At 33.8% G+C, this 18635-nt stretch overlaps 3 protein-coding genes across 4 annotated transcripts in view; 2 read left to right on the forward strand and 1 right to left on the reverse strand.

The window, feature by feature from the left end:
- The window catches only part of LOC128191334 (proto-oncogene vav-like), a 40217-nt gene extending 28218 nt beyond the window's left edge, over positions 1 to 11999 (forward strand). Inside the window, exons 5-9 of the mRNA XM_052863408.1 lie at positions 1481 to 1603; positions 6390 to 6480; positions 7128 to 7230; positions 9842 to 9996; positions 10117 to 11999. Coding sequence (XP_052719368.1) covers positions 1481 to 1603; positions 6390 to 6480; positions 7128 to 7230; positions 9842 to 9996; positions 10117 to 10164 — 520 coding nt within the window. The 3' untranslated portion in view covers positions 10165 to 11999. The remainder of the gene's footprint in view (positions 1 to 1480; positions 1604 to 6389; positions 6481 to 7127; positions 7231 to 9841; positions 9997 to 10116) is intronic.
- A 1438-nt stretch (positions 12000 to 13437) lies between these two features.
- On the forward strand, positions 13438 to 15465 carry LOC128193252 (L-proline trans-4-hydroxylase-like). 2 transcript variants are annotated; one of them, XM_052866599.1, is made up of 9 exons: positions 13438 to 13540; positions 13626 to 13707; positions 13845 to 13923; positions 14013 to 14123; positions 14212 to 14303; positions 14379 to 14469; positions 14767 to 14896; positions 14998 to 15149; positions 15242 to 15465. In XM_052866599.1, exons 1-9 carry the CDS (start codon positions 13528 to 13530, stop codon positions 15341 to 15343), a joined length of 852 nt encoding a protein of 283 aa, XP_052722559.1. In that variant the 5' UTR covers positions 13438 to 13527; the 3' UTR covers positions 15344 to 15465. The 2 variants fall into 2 exon arrangements, with proteins under 2 accessions (XP_052722559.1, XP_052722558.1); XM_052866598.1 differs by having other exon boundaries at positions 14998 to 15465.
- Positions 15466 to 15549: 84 nt separating this feature from the next.
- On the reverse strand, positions 15550 to 16965 carry LOC128193251 (uncharacterized). The gene is given in 4 exon segments (XM_052866597.1): positions 15550 to 16219; positions 16316 to 16606; positions 16608 to 16756; positions 16845 to 16965. Coding segments are annotated over 3 exon segments (1110 nt in total). The 5' UTR covers positions 16845 to 16965.
- Positions 16966 to 18635: the final 1670 nt, after the last annotated feature.

The raw sequence follows: 18635 nt of genomic DNA on the forward strand, positions 1-18635 counted from the left end.
GAACAAGTGATATAATACACCTTACCTTATTTTGAATTGGCTTGAACCTGAAATTTTTGCTCATAAAATGACGAATTTTTGCAAACTTAAGAGATTTTCAGTGTAATGGTACAAAAAGGTTTAAGATCAATTTTATGTAAGAATCAATGATTTATAAAAGGGTCTGGCCACGCATAGTCACCAATTTTCTTTATATTTCATACATGGACACACCTAGGTGTAAAACGCAAAAAGACACTAAAAGTTGGTTGCTGGGGGTAACCGTTGCCATGGTAACCGAGACTAAAGATGGGAAAATAGCAAAACTTACCTACTTTAAAGCCATATATAAAGGTTTTGCCCACTAATGTTAACTATCAAAGACATTAAACAGCCTTTGTCCTATTTTCAATTATTTAATTATATAAGAAAATTGATGGAGAAACCACTAATTTTAAAATGTTACCATGGAACCCGTTACAAATTTTTGAAATCAGTTTTCTGCGGTTTTTTAATAAGCCCAAATGGGAAACTGTTAAATTCTTACATCCATATCAATGTCCATGCAATATATATTTTATCATGAAAATTGACATCCGCTGCTATGGCAATAAGGCCAAAAATTAAGAAAAACTGAGAAATTGAAGATTATTTTGATATGCTTTCATTCCTGATTTTAGAATTTATTTGCAATTGTTTTAGTTGGAACTTGTAAAAATATTCTAAATCTTCATTATAAACCACAAAAACCTTTGTTGTAAAAATCACAAAGAAATTCTTACTTTTTTAAAAGTCCATAGCAACGGCAGGTATTTTTAGAAAATTTCAGATTTTTTTCAAGTCTCATTAAAATTAAGGACATAATTTAGTTTTTCTCACCATTTGATTTTTATATTTATTCATTATAAGTGAATAATATCTATTTAAAAATGCCTAAAAATATTATAATTTTCCTTATTTTTAAGCTTGTTACCATAGCAACGGTTCTCAATTTTCATATTTAAATTCCTAATTGCACAATCATATTTACCAAAAAATCCAAGATTTGCACGTTTTATTCAAATTAGATGAAGAAAACAGATTTAAAAATTTATGTTTAGTAACCATGGAAACGCTCTAAAAACATGCGATTCTCCATGAATTTTTTTCTTTCCTTTTAAAAATGACAACTATTTTTATTAATATATTCTACCTTTGAAACCCCAAGTTCTGCACATTACTTACAATATGTTCTCAAATAAGCATTAAAATGCCATTTTTCATCTTTACCCTCGGTTACCATGGCAACGGGAACCACATAGCAACAAACAAATGGTGTTAGGCTTTTTTATTCACCAACGTCTATCAAATTGTCAAGTATGAAGAAAATCCGTGACTATGCGTGGCCACCGAATTTTGATTCTTACATAGAATTGATCTTAAGATTAAATAAATGTCTTTCTTTGGTAATTTACAAAAACGACAAATTCTGAAAAGCATTTTATAATAATCTGGATTATAGGTTCGGCGGTTCAATGAGTAGAGACACTGCGAACCACAGAATGGAACACATGCCAGACGGGACGTTCTTAATACGAGTGTCAGAAGATCCAGGAAGGAAAGGCGAGCTCTCCTTGGGTTTTCGGTAAATTAAATATTTTTGTTATGTTTTGTCATTGCTGTGATGTCGTGTTTTATCATTTCCATAATTTCTATTCAACACAATCCGAAGGTGGCTTGAAAAAGGAACCTAAAGCTAATAAAAGTTTGATGTAGCTAAAACTTTCGTAAAATGGGAGAGGGTAAGGGGGGTTGAAAATTCCATATTTAAGCTGATTATACTTCATAAAGGATATACTTGAATTCTGAAAATCTCTATTACATTTTATCTAGAAAAGAAGTGAAGGACTAGATATGACAGTCTGAAATAATATAGACATGTAGAATTTCAATGACTTTTAAAATTTCCAAAATTATGGCGGCGTGGAAGGGCCAGATGAAAAAAATAAATAAATCTTATTTGTTCAGACAAATAAGTTATTTGTGGGGATGAATTACGATTTGTTCGGACGAATTAGTTATTTGACCGGAAAAATTAGCTATTTGTTCGGACGAATTAGGATTTGTTCGGACAAATAAGTTAATTGTACGAACAAATAAGTTATTTGTTCGGACGAATAAGATATTTGGTTTAAGTATTATAACAGAGAGAGAGAGAGAGAGAGAGAGAGAGAGAGAGAGAGAGAGAGAGAGAGAGAGAGAGAGAATTTATAATTATGGATACGCAGAAAAGAAAAGTCTAAATCAGTTTATGAGATCATTCGCAGATCCAGGAATATTTCCCGATTAGGGGAAGGGATAAAGGAAATTTTGTTTGCCTCCCTCCCCACCCCCATTCCCCTTGAGATCTTGAGATGCATCCCCTGCAGTTGCCCATTATAGACAACGCAGATTTTTCTTTAGTAACAACACAAAAAATAAAATTGCACTATGTCATAACTAATATTGTTATACTTTCATGTTAAATACTGAAATCTGATTGGTTAAGACGCAGTTAATAATATTTACTATTACCCTCAGCGTTAGCAACGCACTTGGCAACGGGTAACATTAAAAAATGTTACATGCGCGAGAATTATGCGCGTACGGTTCGCTCTAGAATTCACGTTATTCCTATATAAAAGCAGTAAAATTTTCTTAAATTTTTTAAAAAAGACATTCAGTATAACAAAATAAATAGTGCCTGTTTGGGAGGATAACAGTTGAAATTGACACCCCTCGAAAACCATTGTCAACCTCCGCTTCGCGTCGGTTGACAATGGTTTTCTCGGAGTTTCAATTTCAACTGTTACCCTCCCAAACAGGCACTATTTATATAATATTACTCCCGCCATTTATCGACATGCAAGATTTTGACAGATTTTGAGAATTGAGCTTAATATATTCTGGCAGCAAAATATCCCAAATATTGTAAAAATGTAGAGGCATTGAAAGATATTTCATATTGTGGCAGCGAAATTGATCGATGAGTGGGAGGGGGGGGGGTCTATTTACAGATTTAAGTTTATATTCTACAATGTGTCAAGTTATTCTTGAATTTGATGAATTATTAATGTTGTCGCTTATTTGATGGCACTATATAAAAAAACCAAGCAAAGTTGTACTTAATCTTTATTTCTTACCTTTGACGACGGAGTATGTGTATCAAGATAACGCAACTCACATTTATATCAAAGAAGTTTATATGCATCAACCACAACCTTAAGAAAATTCAAATTTCTTAATTTTTCATTGTAAAGTTACCTGAAATAGGTCTAAGATCTCCATCTCTGCAAACATAAATATCCCTAAGAGCCCCCCCCCCCCCCCTTCCGAAACAGATCAACGCATATGCATGTATAACAGTATAAGTGCGTAAATTTGATTCAACTAAACAATCTCTGTTGAACTTCAAAGACGTTTAAAAATCCTTAAATAGATTTTCGTGAATCGTGTGCTTTACATATTAGATATATTTTCATATTTTCATAGCTCATAAAATATATGAGATTAATTGTTTCTAACTAACAACTTGTAATTGATTATCAAAGCTGGTATTTTGTTAAACCTATGTAATTAATGCACTGTTGAATGTCTAAACGCCGTAATTAGATATCAATTCAGTCTTAATCTTTTTAAGTTTTTAAGTTCATTTTTTGGAAAAATTATTGGGGCGGGGACTGCCTCTGTCGCCCCTGTCCTAACATCCTTGAAACATCAGTGACTAGTACATGTATAACATTTAGGTACTATTGTTGTGGAACGAATTACAAAATTAAACATTTATGTCAACATCCTCTCCTTTGAAAACTGTAGATTCAATCAGATAGTTGTTAATCATGTGTTTTCAAGTTCTTTGATCAATTGATCTGGTGTGGAATGAAACATTGATGTATCAAAACTCAATTTGACAGCTCTAAGTAAATCTAAATAATTATAGAGAATTGGTTATGAATATTAATTAGGACTGCATGTTTACTTATTAGGAAATTAATTCCAGGGTAAACTATTAGTAACTTTTAATTAAAAATCAGTGCACTCTGTCTCTCTCATGATTTATAAAAAAAAAAGCGATTTACATGAACTTCAAAAAGACTATTCAATTCCATGCATCATTACACTGGGAAAACAGTCAAATCATAGTTGATCAATCATTTCATCATTTCGATCGGTGTGTGGTTATCTGCACGTGCTGATCATGTTGTGTTATTATGCGCTTTAGCTCAGACAGGTAACGTGGCACAGAACATTGCAAATTTCACGCACTCCTCCACTTCTTTTTCTTCCTTTTTTTTTTTTTTTTTTTTTACAGAACACGGTCATTTGTTTGTAACATGTAATGAAATATGCGGTTTATCGGTATACAAGTATATATCTTGATTTATGTCTAGTTGAGTCAAAATTATTCAGATTTGTAATAATATTGCCCTCTCTGAAATGCAAAGAAAAACAAGCACTGTCTAAAAACATGAATGCTAAATATAAATTTTTAAAAATCCGAATAAATTAAAAGCTATTTATTTACTGAAGCGAGCAGTTAAAGACCGTACAGGGGATGTCAGAGGCATGCACAGAGAAATACAGTGGCTTACATGGGATGAAGGGGCGTACAGGGAGTGACAGGGGCTTACAGTGGCACACAGGGGATGTGTACAGGGGCGCACAACGGATGGCAGGGTATACAGGGGCTCTGAACAGGGGCACACAGGGGATGTACAGGCGATGTACAGGGGATGACAGGAAATTTTCATAAGGACAGCAGTTTTTAGAGCCAGTAGTGTAAATTATTCGTCCAAACAAATAGCTTTTTCGTCCGAACAAATCCTAAATCGTCCGAACAAATAACTTATTTGTCCGACCAAATAGTTATTTTGTCCGAACAAATCCTAATTCGTCCGAACAAATAAGATTTTTTTTTTCATTTGTCTCTTCCACGCCGCCGTACCAAATATTTTTCAAAATAATAGACTGAAGTGGTTCAGATAATAGTGAAGGAGGTGGTAACTCATGATATGATTCTTCAAGTTGGTTATTTATTTCATAGGTGTAATATTGGTTTTAACAAATATGTTTTTCTAATCAAAATTTGTTTTCAGTTGTTGGTTTTTATTGACATCTCTATACTGGTTACATATAAACAAGGGGGACAATGGTTTAACACAAAAAATACTGTTAGAATTGAGTATTAAATACATGAAATTAATAGAAATTTAATGTGTCTTTGTGTGCCAGTTGCCTGCCACAAGTTCAATTTTTTTTGAAAGTTGAACAACATTTTGCAATGAAAATTGATAAAGTAAATTATGCTCACCGCCAAACATTGACTTTATGGGAAACTTGTTGCTATTTTACTTAATGTCAATTTATGGCAAAGTACCCACCAAAGTTATCTTTAAAGGCATAAAATATTTTGCTGCTTTGGTCATAGTTAACTAAATATACACGTTGTATAACTGTTTCTCAAGGGAGTGATACCAGTTTTACCCAAGGGCTTTTTGTCCTAGAGATCAACTTGCATGCATTTCATTTTACTTTCGATGACTTTACTTTTAAAGACTTGCTGTTGTTTCTTAAATTGAAAAATTTCATTGTAGGGAAATTATTTTTTATGCCTTTTTTCTTCAACAAAAAGGAGAAAGATATCTCTTTTTGAGGTTACTTGTTCTTTAATGGCAATTTTTTACTTTGCACTATTGTTTTTCTTTTACACATACATGTACATTGAAAACAACCATGTCTGGTAACTAAATGGATTGTTTTGTTTTTTTTTATAATTTTCAAACTGATGATGAATAGTGTCCGCTAATGACAGCTATTCAATTTAATCTAAGATTTTGTCTATAAACATACATATATGTATAAAAATGAAAAATACTGGTAGTCAGCATTTGTAGAAAGATGTCTCCTTTTGAAGTTACATGTTTTTATTTGTTGTTTATATTTTACTTTCTACTATTGTATTTTTTTATACACATATATGTACATTGACAGCAATCCTATTTGATAACTAAATGAATTGAAGAACTATGTTTACTTATAATTTTCAAATTGACGATGAATAAAGTGTCCGCTAATGACAGCTATTAAATTTAAATAAGATATTGTATATAAACATACAAATATAAAAATGAAGAATACTTGTAGTCAGTATTAGGCTTTTATACTCTTCGTTAAATGCATAAGAAAGATCGGTTTACATTGTAGTATATGTAAAACTTCCATGTTGGTGAATATCTGTCTATACATCAGAACTTTTATCCTTATATCTGTGCATGTTGTTGCTGTCATTCTTACAGACGAATAGTACATACATTGTATTTGAACTGTGGCATTATTTCTTGCATGAAATGTCATTCAGTGATACAATTTCTGCATGTCCCTGTATATTTTAGGTATGATAACCAAGTCCGTCACATCCGAGTGGAGAAGAATGCGGAAGGCTTGTTTTATTTAGCCGATACTAAATTCTTTTCTTCTCTTCCTGTGAGTATATTCGCTGGCTCAAGACTTGTAGCCTGTCATATAGACCCCCCAAAAAACTTGCTCATCAAACTGAGGACACCCTTCAAACCCCCACCCCCACCACAAAATGAGTTAAATGTTTAAGTATAAAGTGAAAGGAACATACCGGTAAGCAGAAGACATTTTGGTTCCATAATGCTGTTGGGTTTCCTCAGTTTCCTCTTCTATAGTTACCTCATCATTGACGTCTGCTGTTATAGAAGTGTAAGTACTTTTAAGCAGAGAAGCATGAACCTGTTCAAACCAGCTCAAGCTAGTCTACTGTCACTGCATGCCGACTCCAGATCAACTCAGGTAAAGTGGGTTATAATTTGTCAGTATAATTTGAATTTTAGAAATAACAGTGTTCAACATATTAAAGTTCGCAAGGATGAAGATGGATTCTATAAAATTTGTGTAGACAAGAACTTCAAATCTGTAAAGGTGAGAGGAATAATCACATGAAAGGGTGCTTCCAGGAATGAAGCATCGTTTTCCTTTGTATGTAGACAGGCTACCCTTTTAAACATTCATAATTTTCATGATAATAATAAAAAAAAAATTGTGAAAAAATTTTGATTGTCTAAAATATATTTAAACCATTTTAATTTGTAGCATTTTATTTTCAGGAATTAGTAGAGTTCTATCAAGATAACTCATTGGCAGACAGTTTTCCAGGACTGGACACTACCCTGAAATTTCCTTTCAAAAATCAAAGTGGAGGAGGTGCTAGTAAGTTAATTGAGATGTAATAAAATAAATTTTAATGTAGCATACAAGAATTGTGCACGATACACATGTACTCATTAAATGGAATTAAGAAATTAACTTTATATGAATGTTAGTGTGTATAGACTTTACTGGTGTCTGTCTTTTGTTCCAAAGGACCCAATTCTGGTAATTATGTTGATAAATATGCTTACCTTGAGTTTTTTAACTGTTTCTCATGCTTTGCTTTAAGTAATGATGAATTTAAAAATTAGTTTACAAATTAACATATATTTTCATGCAGTAGTGATAAGATGATCTTTGATTATTATTTTAAAAAATGATTTACCTGTATTTACTGGGTACTATGCTATATTGGTTATAATTGATTACTAAATATAATATCAGTTTAAGCAGAAAAATTGTAAGGGTAACTAAATCTGTAGTTGATATAAACAGAAAAATTAAACATTTTAAAAAGGTATCAAGAATTTTGCTTTTATTGCCTCGAAGCCTGAAAAAAAATTGCAGTGAGAAAAAATTCAGTAACTTATGCTTAAATTATTAGCTCACCTGAGCCAAAGGCTCAAGTGAGCTTTTCTGATCGCAATTTGTCCGTTGTCTGTCGTTGTTGTAAACTTTTCACATTTTTATCTTCTTCTCAAGAACCACTGGGCAGATTTCAACCAAATTTAACACAAAGCACCACTAAGTGAAGGAGAGTCAAGCTTGTTCAAATGAAGGGCCACGCTCTCTTTAAAGGGGAGATAATTGAGAATTATTGAAAATTTGTTTGTATTTTTCAAAAATCTTCTTCTCAAAAACTATTCGGCCTGAAAAGCTTAAACTTGTGTGGAGGCATCCTCAGGTAGTGTAGATTCAAGTTTGTTCAAATCATGGTCCCCGGGGGTAGGGAGGGGCCACAAGAGGGGGATCAAGTTTTACACAGGAATATATAGAGAAAATCTTTGAAAATCTTCTCAAAAACTATTAGGCCAAAAAAGCTCAAATTAAAATGGAAGCATTTTCAGATAGTGTAGATTCAAGTTTGTTCAAATCATGGTCCCCGGGGGTAGGGTGGGGCCACAATTGAGGGATCAAGTTTTACATAGGAATATATTGGTAATATCTTTAAAAATCTTCTTCTCAAAAACTATTAGGCCAGAAAAGCTCAAATTAAAGTGGAAGCATCCTTAGGTATTGTAGATTTAAGTTTGTTCAAAACATAGTCCCTGGTGGTATGGTGGGGCCACTATGGGGGAATGGATTTTTACATAGGAATATATAGAGAAAATCTTTAAAAATCTTCTTCTAAAAAACTATTAGGCCTGAAAAGCTCAAATTAAAATGGAAGCATCCTCAGGTAGTGTAGATTTAAGTTTGTTCAAATCATAGTCCCTGTGGGTAGGGTGGGGCCACAATGGGGGAATCAAGTTTTACATAGGATATATTGGTAAAATCTTCTTCTCAAAAACTATTAGGCCAGGAAAGCTCAAATTTGAGTGGAAGCATCCTCAGATAGTGTAAATTCAAGTTTGTTCAAATCATGGTCCCCGGGGTAAGGGTGGGGCCACAATTGGGGGATCAAGTTTTACATAGGAATATATAGAGAAAATCCTTTAAAATCGTATATTCAAAAACTTTTAGGCCAGGAAAGCTCAAATTTGAGTTTTGAGTGGAAGCATCCTCAGATCGTATAGATTCAAGTTTGTTTAAATAATAGTCCAGGGGTAGGATGAGACCACAATGGGGGATGAATTTTATATAGGAATATATAGAGAAAATCTTTAAAAATCTTCTTTTTAAAGACTATTTAGCCAGAAAAGCTTAAACTTTTGTAGAGGCATCCTCGGGTAGTGTAAATTCAAGTTTGCAAAATCACAGTCCCTAGTGGTAGGGCGGGGCCTCGTGGCGGTTTGAATTTTTACATAGAAATATACAGAGAATCTTTAATCTTTAAAAATATTCTGGGAAAGTTTTCGGTTCAAAACTCAGTACTTAGGGTGAAAGCACAAGTTATGCAGATTTAAGTTTGATGAAACCATGATTCCCTAGAGAAAAGCGGGGCCACGAAATGGGGGGGGGGGGAGGTGTATAGGAATAGAGAAAAATCTGTTTACAGGTACAACAACAAAAGGGGCTTGGTATTTGCCAAAAAAAGAGGTGGATAAAAATTGAAAGATTTTCAATTTTTTTAGCAAGATCTTGTACTTAGTTGTCAAGATATTTTCATACTGTTATGCTTATTTGATCAAAATTAAGGCAATTGTTGCTCAGCTGAGCGATGTGGCCCCTGGGCCTCTTGTTAGATGAAGCATTTAATGTTTATTTATTTGATAAGTTGTTTGTTTCTCTTCTAATAATTCAATTGATTAATGCTTATGAAATCTTTTTCTCTTTTTTTATCAAGACAATCTATTTTTTTTTAGATAGAAAATTGTCAGATTGCTCATTACAAATTATTTAAAATATTATACAATTTTGCAACCATTACTTTTTGAAAAGTTTACTATAAAGGCTAGTAAAAAAAATTGTGATGTTTAAAAAGCAAAAGATAGAATCTGTAGACTAATTAGATCCATACATTTGACATACAAAGAATCCTTTTGTAAAGATGACTACTTTGGGTTTACAGATACCCGCATTCTGGGCTACGCAGAGGCGGTCTACGACTATGCAGCGACGGCTACGTCTCAGTTATCCCTGTGTCGCGGGGACAAGGTGGCCATCCTGAGCAAGACAGGAAATGATAAAGGCTGGTGGAAGGGAGAACACTGCATTTCGGGGAAGGTTTGTCAAAATTATATTCGTGCCTTCTGAAATTAAAAAAAAAAAAAAAAAATTAAAAATCGAAATTTGTTTTTTTTATCTTTCATGATTACATTACTTAGTTGCGTGTTGTCTTTTCAGAATGGTTATTTCCCATTAGCGTATGTAAGAGAACTTGACGACGATTGATCAGCGATGAAAGCTAAAAGACGTATGCAAGACCTCCAATCACCATTGTGTTGCTAATTTTGTAACCATGTGACCAAGCAATATCGGCCAAAAGGATTTATTTTCCCGTACACGATTACAGCAAGTACAGTGCAAGTTGGCGACAACAGCTACTGTGATTTGTTGTACCCCATTGACCAGCTTCCCAAGTAGAGCTACCAGAGAACACTCTTTTGTTACACCCTGTGTATCCACCATACCTTGCATTATTATTATTATTTTTTTTTGTTGCAAAATGTGCCATTCTCATTGATTTGTAGATTGACACATTGTTTAGGAAACTCCGTGTAAAACGTGAAGTCTCTCGTCCGGGGGACGTCTCCTGTACTCTGTGATATTTATAGCAATTACATAGTTAACTCTGTTAATGAATCATCACCGCACTGACAGTATTGTTATTGACGAGCAGCAAGCATAATAACCCTACGTAGTGGAATATACATGTATGTATTGTTATTACATTCCCCAACCATTCCATGCCTGGGAAATCCTTTTGTCAATCTTCTCTTGCTGTTCTTTTAGCTTAGATGCTGTTCTAGAAACGAAGCTTTCCGTCTACTTGGAATAAGGAAATTTTGAACTTCACTCAAATCTAGTCTAAATGTTATTTAGCTGCTCTAAGTAAGATTGCACAAATGATATTAATTATATATATTTGCAAACTAATGCATTAATATTTGCACACTCATCTTGCCTCTGTATGAAATCCACCTGAAAATGAAGAATTTTTTTTAGCCTATTGTACCTCTGACAGATAAATTCAATAAAGTTAGTATTTGATTAAGGGTTTATTGTCCCTCTGCTAATGGATATAACTCTCATTTGCAGAAATTTCTGAAATAATTTCGTGAGATTATGATGATAAAGTGAAATTTCTGTAAAAATTTGCCCAGCATGGTGTTCCAGAATAGGGTGCATTTAAATCATGTATTTTTTTTTTTTGAAAATCATTACCAGTGAAGTAGAAGTTGATTGGAGAGAAAAGAGAGTTGATGTACCTTAAAGTAAAGCTCTGATTTATTAACAACACATTTATAATTACTTAGTACCAGTTAACATGGTTTTTTTCATTTAATTTTTCATCCAGAAAGCATTAAAAGAAACCCTCATATATGTACAACCTATATCATTTCTAGACTTTTACCTTCCCTCATATAATATGTATTGTGGAATCTGTCCAGAAAAATGTTAACAAATTTATCTGTGTACATTTATTTGCTTATATAAATATACATTTTCTGTGTATTTTTTCTTCATTTTGTTAGAATTTGTTTGTATTTGATAGTTTGATTTCTGTATCCAGGCTAATATAATGGCATAAGAAACAAGCTTGAAAGTTGAAACTGGTAACTACTAAGACCTTTGTGAAATTAATTAATTAATGGTGACACCAGATATATGTATATTTCATTTGTATTATAAGGTTAACGACATTATTATTTACCACCTACTGATTATAGAAATAAAATTCAATATGTCTCTGTTTTCATTTTATGAAAACTAATTTATTTTAAATTAAAAATTCATGATTAATTGATGAAGGAGTTGTGTCTCTATACTGTACAACGTTTTTACTTTGAAGCGGTTTGTTTATCATTATAATCATAGTATTGAATAAAGGTGTGATCCGATTCTTCCATACAGTTGGTATTAAATCAATGTACTGATTAACTATCAAAGTTTGTTTTGTGTATTTGTAAACAGCCCCCCCCCCATTACTACAGGTATACAAAGAAGTCAAAATATGTTATCACCATAGCTGATCAGTTATCTTGATAAGTTGGGATGATTTGTTGAAGAGTATTTATCATGAACTTAGTTAATAAAACTTATAAAAACTTTTGATGTGTGTCTTGAATATTAATATCGATAATGCATATGATTGAAGAGTTTAGATTACACGTACGGCATATCTTCGTACAGTATTAAAATGAAAAACGACGTTTCAGGTTCAGTTGAAGCAGATTATTATTGGGATGAATGTTTTATCATAGGATACAAGCTGTGAAAATGCTCAATGGTTCAAAAAATAAGTCAACAATTATTTGCAAGTTTGTGTTTAACTGTAATAAATTTTGTGAGGGTGATGGTAATTGTATTTTGAATATAAAACAGTCCGAAAGAGAGTAGAATATCTGTAAATATCTGTAAATATTTGGTCAAAAAATAAGTAACGTCAACCGACCTTCAGGGTTATCCTTACTGTAAACTCAGAGATACACGGTTAGAAAATGAAAAATTTAAAGAACTGATTTATGATTCTCCAACAAAAGTGTGCAAATAATATATTAAGTGGTTCAGTGCCATTTTGAATTGTAAGGAGAACGGCACAAGAGAATAAGCGTGATATAAAGATGGGGTATATCTATAAACTGTTTAATCTTGACGTCATGTTTTGAACGTTACCATGCGCCGTGGTGACAAAACATGTTGTTTTTTAAAAAGGGGTAACAAAAATACCGTTTCATCAAATGGACTAAAACTTTGCATATCAATAACATAAGTGTTGGTGCACAGATGAATCTGTTAAGTATGACTTACATGAAAGATATTTGATAGACAGTCACATTGTCTTCGTATTTTTTGATTGACCCTCGTATTTCACTATTACACTGGAGAAATCCAACAACAACAAAATGTGCAAATATTTCATTCTCGGAATAATGACTGATGTAGAGTTAATGCGGCATGGTCAGAGTTTTTTTTTATTGTTTACAATGCTCAGTAATACATTTCTAATGATCAACCAAAATATAAGTGTCAGTCGTAGAATTATAAGTACGACACAGAGCTCACAATTCTTTGTTATGTAAACAAGCTATGAAGGTTCGAGCCATGTTTTTGTTTACGTTTGTTCAAAATATCAGTAAAAGTTCTTTTTAGCTAATTCTTATATCTGCTAATTCGTTTTGAAAAAAGAAAAAAACTATATTCCTACGTATATCTCATTTATTTTAGGTCTAAATCTGGAATGTTCTCAGCATTCAAAATGTAAACAAAACCATAACCCGAGCTTTGTTTACATAACAAAGAATAGTGAGCTCTGTATCGCTCTTATATCACGACGATTGTCACTCTTTTGGTTGACTATTAGAAATGCATTTCCAAATCATTGTACACATCAATAACGGCAAAATAAATTCTGACCAAAATCACTGAGATAAAAGTATTGAAATGCACTGAACATTACGTTAATTTTAGCACAAGTACTGATATGTGTAGCAAATAGTAGGGTCAAGATGTAGTATGATCCACGTATATCTACATGTATCTATAAAGCTTGATATATTCGTCTAGCAAACCTCTAGTGACAACTTCCTGAAGATGGGTATTGCAGGTAATTTCTATAAGATTTCTAAGAGATGCTCGACGAAGTTGATGCATGTACCAATAGCGTAATTACATTTTGATTACAATTTTAGAGTACGAAATTAAAGATAATTCGCTTAAAGTGACCGATGACGCCAAGAGGCATTTTGATGAGGATGGATGCATAATAGTAAGGTACCCGTAACTACTAGTAATTATTCCATTGACTGCGATCATTGTCTATTGTCCATTTGGTAAAGGATTCTAAAGCTCTGTGTATGTTATATAAAACTGAATTCTTGACTTTCTCAGAATCGGTGTTTTGATTTCAGAGGATTGTTATCTGACTCCGAGCTACAGAAGGTTCACAGGACTGTAGAAAACCCAGAACTTGTGAAACATCAGTATGGAGTAGGAAAATAATGAAATAAATGTGCACTTATAGAGAATAATATGCACTGGTGTGTCGGTCAATCTTAACTTCATTATTAATATCGTAGAGACCCGACAAGAAAGGCAAAGAACCAAAGTTGGTTTTATGGCAGCATCCAGGAAATGACGTCACGGGAATGGTGGCGCGCTCTAGAAAAGTTGCAGAGACATGTCAACAGGTGAAGAAATGAATCATGTCAGACATCTTTTCTTTGACTCGGAGAAGCACTTAGTTCTGATAAATATTAGGGTGCATATTTATTCTAGTTGTTAGGGGGAGAGGTTTACCATTACCACACAAAGTTAATCACCAAAGAACCATACATAGGAGGGACGTTCGAATGGCATCAGGATTACGGGTAAGATGACAGAACAACCATTGACGCAACCATTGTTATTTTTCTAAGCCAACAGGTTAACTTTTTATTTTATAGGTACTGGTATAAATATGGTTGTCTCTTTCCTGACATGATGACTGTATTTGTTGCTTTAGATGACTGCAACAAGGAGAACGGTTGCTTGCAGGTACATTAAGAAGGCTGGATGGTCTTGGCCATTTTTAGACATTATCTAACTCCTTCTTAAGAAGAGCTCTGTATAAAAATATAGGAAAATGTTCATATATTAGGATTTTGTCTTTAGTAAATGTTAGTTTATAGCCAAAATTATCATATGTCAAAGTTTAGAGTAGATTTGATGTTAAATTTGTTGATCACCCAACCTCTTAATTTATACAACTTTTTTTTATCTGTTTACTATGGTCATTCTGTCTACTGTCACACTGTATATCTATTAAATGTGCGTCATGTTTGAAAATGAAAGGTCCTGAAAGGCTCACACAAATGTGGACGGATTGACCATTTGATTGTGGCTGAACAAACAGGAGCTGACGTCGAAAGAGTTCAGGAAATAGAGAAAGTGTGTGATCTGATTCACGTGGAATTAAAAGCAGGTTATAATCTTAGACCATATACATTAGGACGTTTCTCTAGCAACAATCTCCATTACCTAACCATTGATTTTCAACAGATAACAATAATCCTCTCGTTTTAGGCGATGCTTTATTCTTCCACTGTAACGTGCTTCATACTAGTAGTGACAATACAAGCGGGAACCAGAGACGAGCACTCGTTATAGCTTACAATAGGGCTTCCAACGATCCGGGCCCACACGAAAAACATCCAGGATATACTCCTCAACACACAGTACATATTTCACACATATTAATAGAGACCAACAAAAATATTAACATTTCTGAATTGCATGCATACATTTTTCATTTCGTGTTCATTTACAGGTTGAGAATTCTGCCATAGCGAGTTGCGAAAACTTCAGTGACTTTTCTGGCAAAGACTTTTGGGCAAACAGCCTCAAGCGTGATACGACATGTCAAAACTGAGTGAATTACACATATCATAACTAAGTGTCATATGATAAACTGAATTACGCAAATTATATATCTATAGTATTACTCTTTGTTAGAAGAAAGTGGTACACAATGATTAAAAACATTAGAATAATGCAATGTATATTTCATTGATGATTATTATTAATCGTTTTCTGCATGGGTATATTCATGATCAACTACAAATTGTATGGTTTGTTCTATGACGCCCTCCGAATGGCCCATGTCATCTGATAGGTAAGAGCCGCGTCACTGTAGGGACTCTTTACCAAAGAAGGGTCGTTTGTACGAATGGCCTTTATAAAGGTCCCTAGCTCGGTCAGGTACGAATCGTCAGAAGGAAAAGTGAAGTCTTGGTCCTTGTTAGCGTCCTCATTATTGATACTACGGACTCGTAGAATGCAGTCCTTCTCGTACGGTTCAATGAGCGACAGTTTGAGGCCGTCTAGCTGAACGTCTATATTGGCTTCGTACCTTGTTCCTGGAAGGGCAACTGAATGCATCAGTGTTCCAAGTCCGCCATCTTTGAATCGCCAGTGGCTCATTGTAACTCTTGGGATTCTTTTGGCGGGTGTAATGTCGTCCTCGGCTTCTTGGGGTACGTAGTCTAGATGACCTGCGCCGCTAGGATCTGAATCTTTGAGTAGAAGAGTATGAATTGTGTCTATTTCTACGTCACTTACAATATAGCGCGCCAAGTCGCAGAAGTGAGTGGCCTGCTCGACTATTGGTCCCCCGCTGAAGTCTTCGTTGAACCAGTACTTGTTGACAGCTTGAGTGTAGGCGAAGTAATATCGCGCGTTCAGTGCCATCACCTTACTCCCATGTTGCTTTATCAGTTCCTTCATCTTGAGTATGCCAGCATGGTATCTGAAAAATGTGATACATTTATGAATACATACTTAAATATTTCACTTGGAAATGTGAAAACGTGACGATTAATATGTTTAAACTAATTTACAATACCTGAACATGTATCCCACAGACACAATAACATTCTTCTCCGTACACGTCTCCGTCACAGCTTTAGCGTAGGACATGAACTCCTCTGGTGGCAATACCGAAAGGGGCTTCTCTACGAACACGTGTATTCCTGCTCGTGCAAATTGAAGCTCCAGATCTTTACCCTCACCAAAAGACCCTCTGTAGGCAGGTGGTATTCCGATGAATACTGCGTCTGGCTGCAGTTTAATGAGATCCTTGTAGTTCTTGAAGATTTTACAATTTTTGTAAATACTGCCATACTTAGCAGACGACTGCTAACTTTTCATCCAGTTCTACGATGCCTACGACTTCGATGCCGCCAGTCTGCTCAAGGCGGGAGGCGTGGTCCCAGGGCAAATGCGGACGACCAAAATTGATAGCACCAGCGCCAGTGAATCCTATCTTCAAAACCCTTTCTGCCATCTGAAATTAAAACGTTCACATGGTAAAGTTAAAGGTCAACTGTGATTAAAATACATGTACTGCAGACGAACCACATATTTATCCCCACCTTAAATTTGCAGCAATATATTTCCAAACTCCCAATATCATGTACTGTCAGACTTTAAAAATTCCTATCAATAACTTAAATAGTTCTGTCGCTATAAAGATGACCCAAATATCTTCAACCATCTCCAGATTTGTTTATTTGGCACGATAAGTTTCGATGAGGCGATATTTTTTAAACCATGGAACATGCTAGATAATTGAATGGCATGTTGTATCTCTTCTTAGATAATGAGATCGAGAAAAGGCATATGTTATTTGATAAAAAAAAATACTTGCAAATAAAAACTGCAGCATATATATAGTATACAAATACACAGTGCTTTACTGCAAGTAGTCTGATATTGGAATGAGTTACATATATATTGTCAACGTACAAGTACCCAGTAACATATCAGTTATTGTTTAATGCAAAACAAGAGTGCATACGTAGAAGTACAGGTATAAATGACAATTTTATACCTGTACATTATCAGTATTTCTTTTTTCCTTTTCGCTGTGTTCATCTCTGGTTTATTCATTGCGCTTCTAATAGGTATTCAATGTATAACGAAGGGATATTGAACAATTTTGAATCATTTTAAATTAAACTAGTTACATGTAAATATATATATTGCTAGACGACAATGAAAGTGAAATGAATCATATTCACCTTACTAACAACATATAAAAAGCCTGTCATGTTGCACCTTAAAAACTTTTTTGAAGAATTATCTTTTCTTGATGAAACGAAGAAAATTTTAATTTTGTCAAAATATATGCGGTTAATGATTTATTTTATTTCATACTTTAATAAAGAGAAAATTTATGCATATATTCCGTCAATTGCAATGTACATATATGTATGTAAGACAGTTCTACACAGTTGATGTAGATATAAGTGGATATGCTGTCATATATTGTATGTACACCGCTACAACCTTGTATCCTTATCTAGTCATAAAAAATAAGTGTACAGACTAAATTTACATCCGCATATTAGGATACTTGATCTTGAAGCTATATACATACTAATATATATGTTGAACATGTTTTTCAATATATTGGGTGTTCACTGTTGACCTAAAAATTCATGTTCTGCTTGCTGACTTTCTTATTTGCTTTTAATCTCGTTTTATTATTGAGTAGGGGAAGTTATACACGTCAATATGAATACCGGTAAATAAACTACCACTACACTTACCACACAGGGGTCTATTAAATCATCAACGTGCATATTACACGAACACGAAAGTTACATAAACGTTCAAAACAAGTCGTATAAGATAGATTGTTATAATCTGTTAAAGTAATTTTACCATTAAAAAAATAACACTTAAAAAGATACCTTTTTTGAATGAACTCTGGCTTCGTTTGAAAGTGGCTTCGTTTGAAAGTGTCTTCTTGAGAAAGCATTTGGACAATGACCCAAACAAACAGCGCCTTTAAGGACGACAAGGTCGTGTTCTTCTTTAAGTAGTATAATATTTTTAGCAAAAACACTTATGGCATTCTGAACTAGCAGACAGAAAACTCGCCAACCACCTATATTACTTCAATATCTCTTGCCTTGGTCTCTTGGAGTATTTCGTCAATATATTTTACAATTGCGCTAATAGATATCTTAAAGAAACCTCTGAAAAAGTCATTTTTCCACACAAGTTTTCCAGCAGATATTGTCACATTATCTTCATTTTTCTGAATTATTTCATTGAAGCATTTCACTCCATGGGACTTTAAGCATAATTTTATAAGTTCATATGGTATTGATATTCGAATGCTTCCACTTTTGTCTGGTTTGATTGTTCGTTTCTTT

The sequence above is a fragment of the Crassostrea angulata genome, chromosome 7, assembly GCF_025612915.1.
Source record: "Crassostrea angulata isolate pt1a10 chromosome 7, ASM2561291v2, whole genome shotgun sequence".
Classification (NCBI taxonomy): domain Eukaryota; kingdom Metazoa; phylum Mollusca; class Bivalvia; order Ostreida; family Ostreidae; genus Magallana; species Magallana angulata.

Coding starts and splice junctions, on each gene's coding strand:
- LOC128193252 (XM_052866598.1), top strand. Junction 13,708..13,844: donor GATGGATGCATAATAGTAAG/GTACCCGTAACT, acceptor TTTTGATTTCAG/AGGATTGTTATCTGACTCCG. Junction 14,897..14,997: donor TCACGTGGAATTAAAAGCAG/GTTATAATCTTA, acceptor CTCTCGTTTTAG/GCGATGCTTTATTCTTCCAC.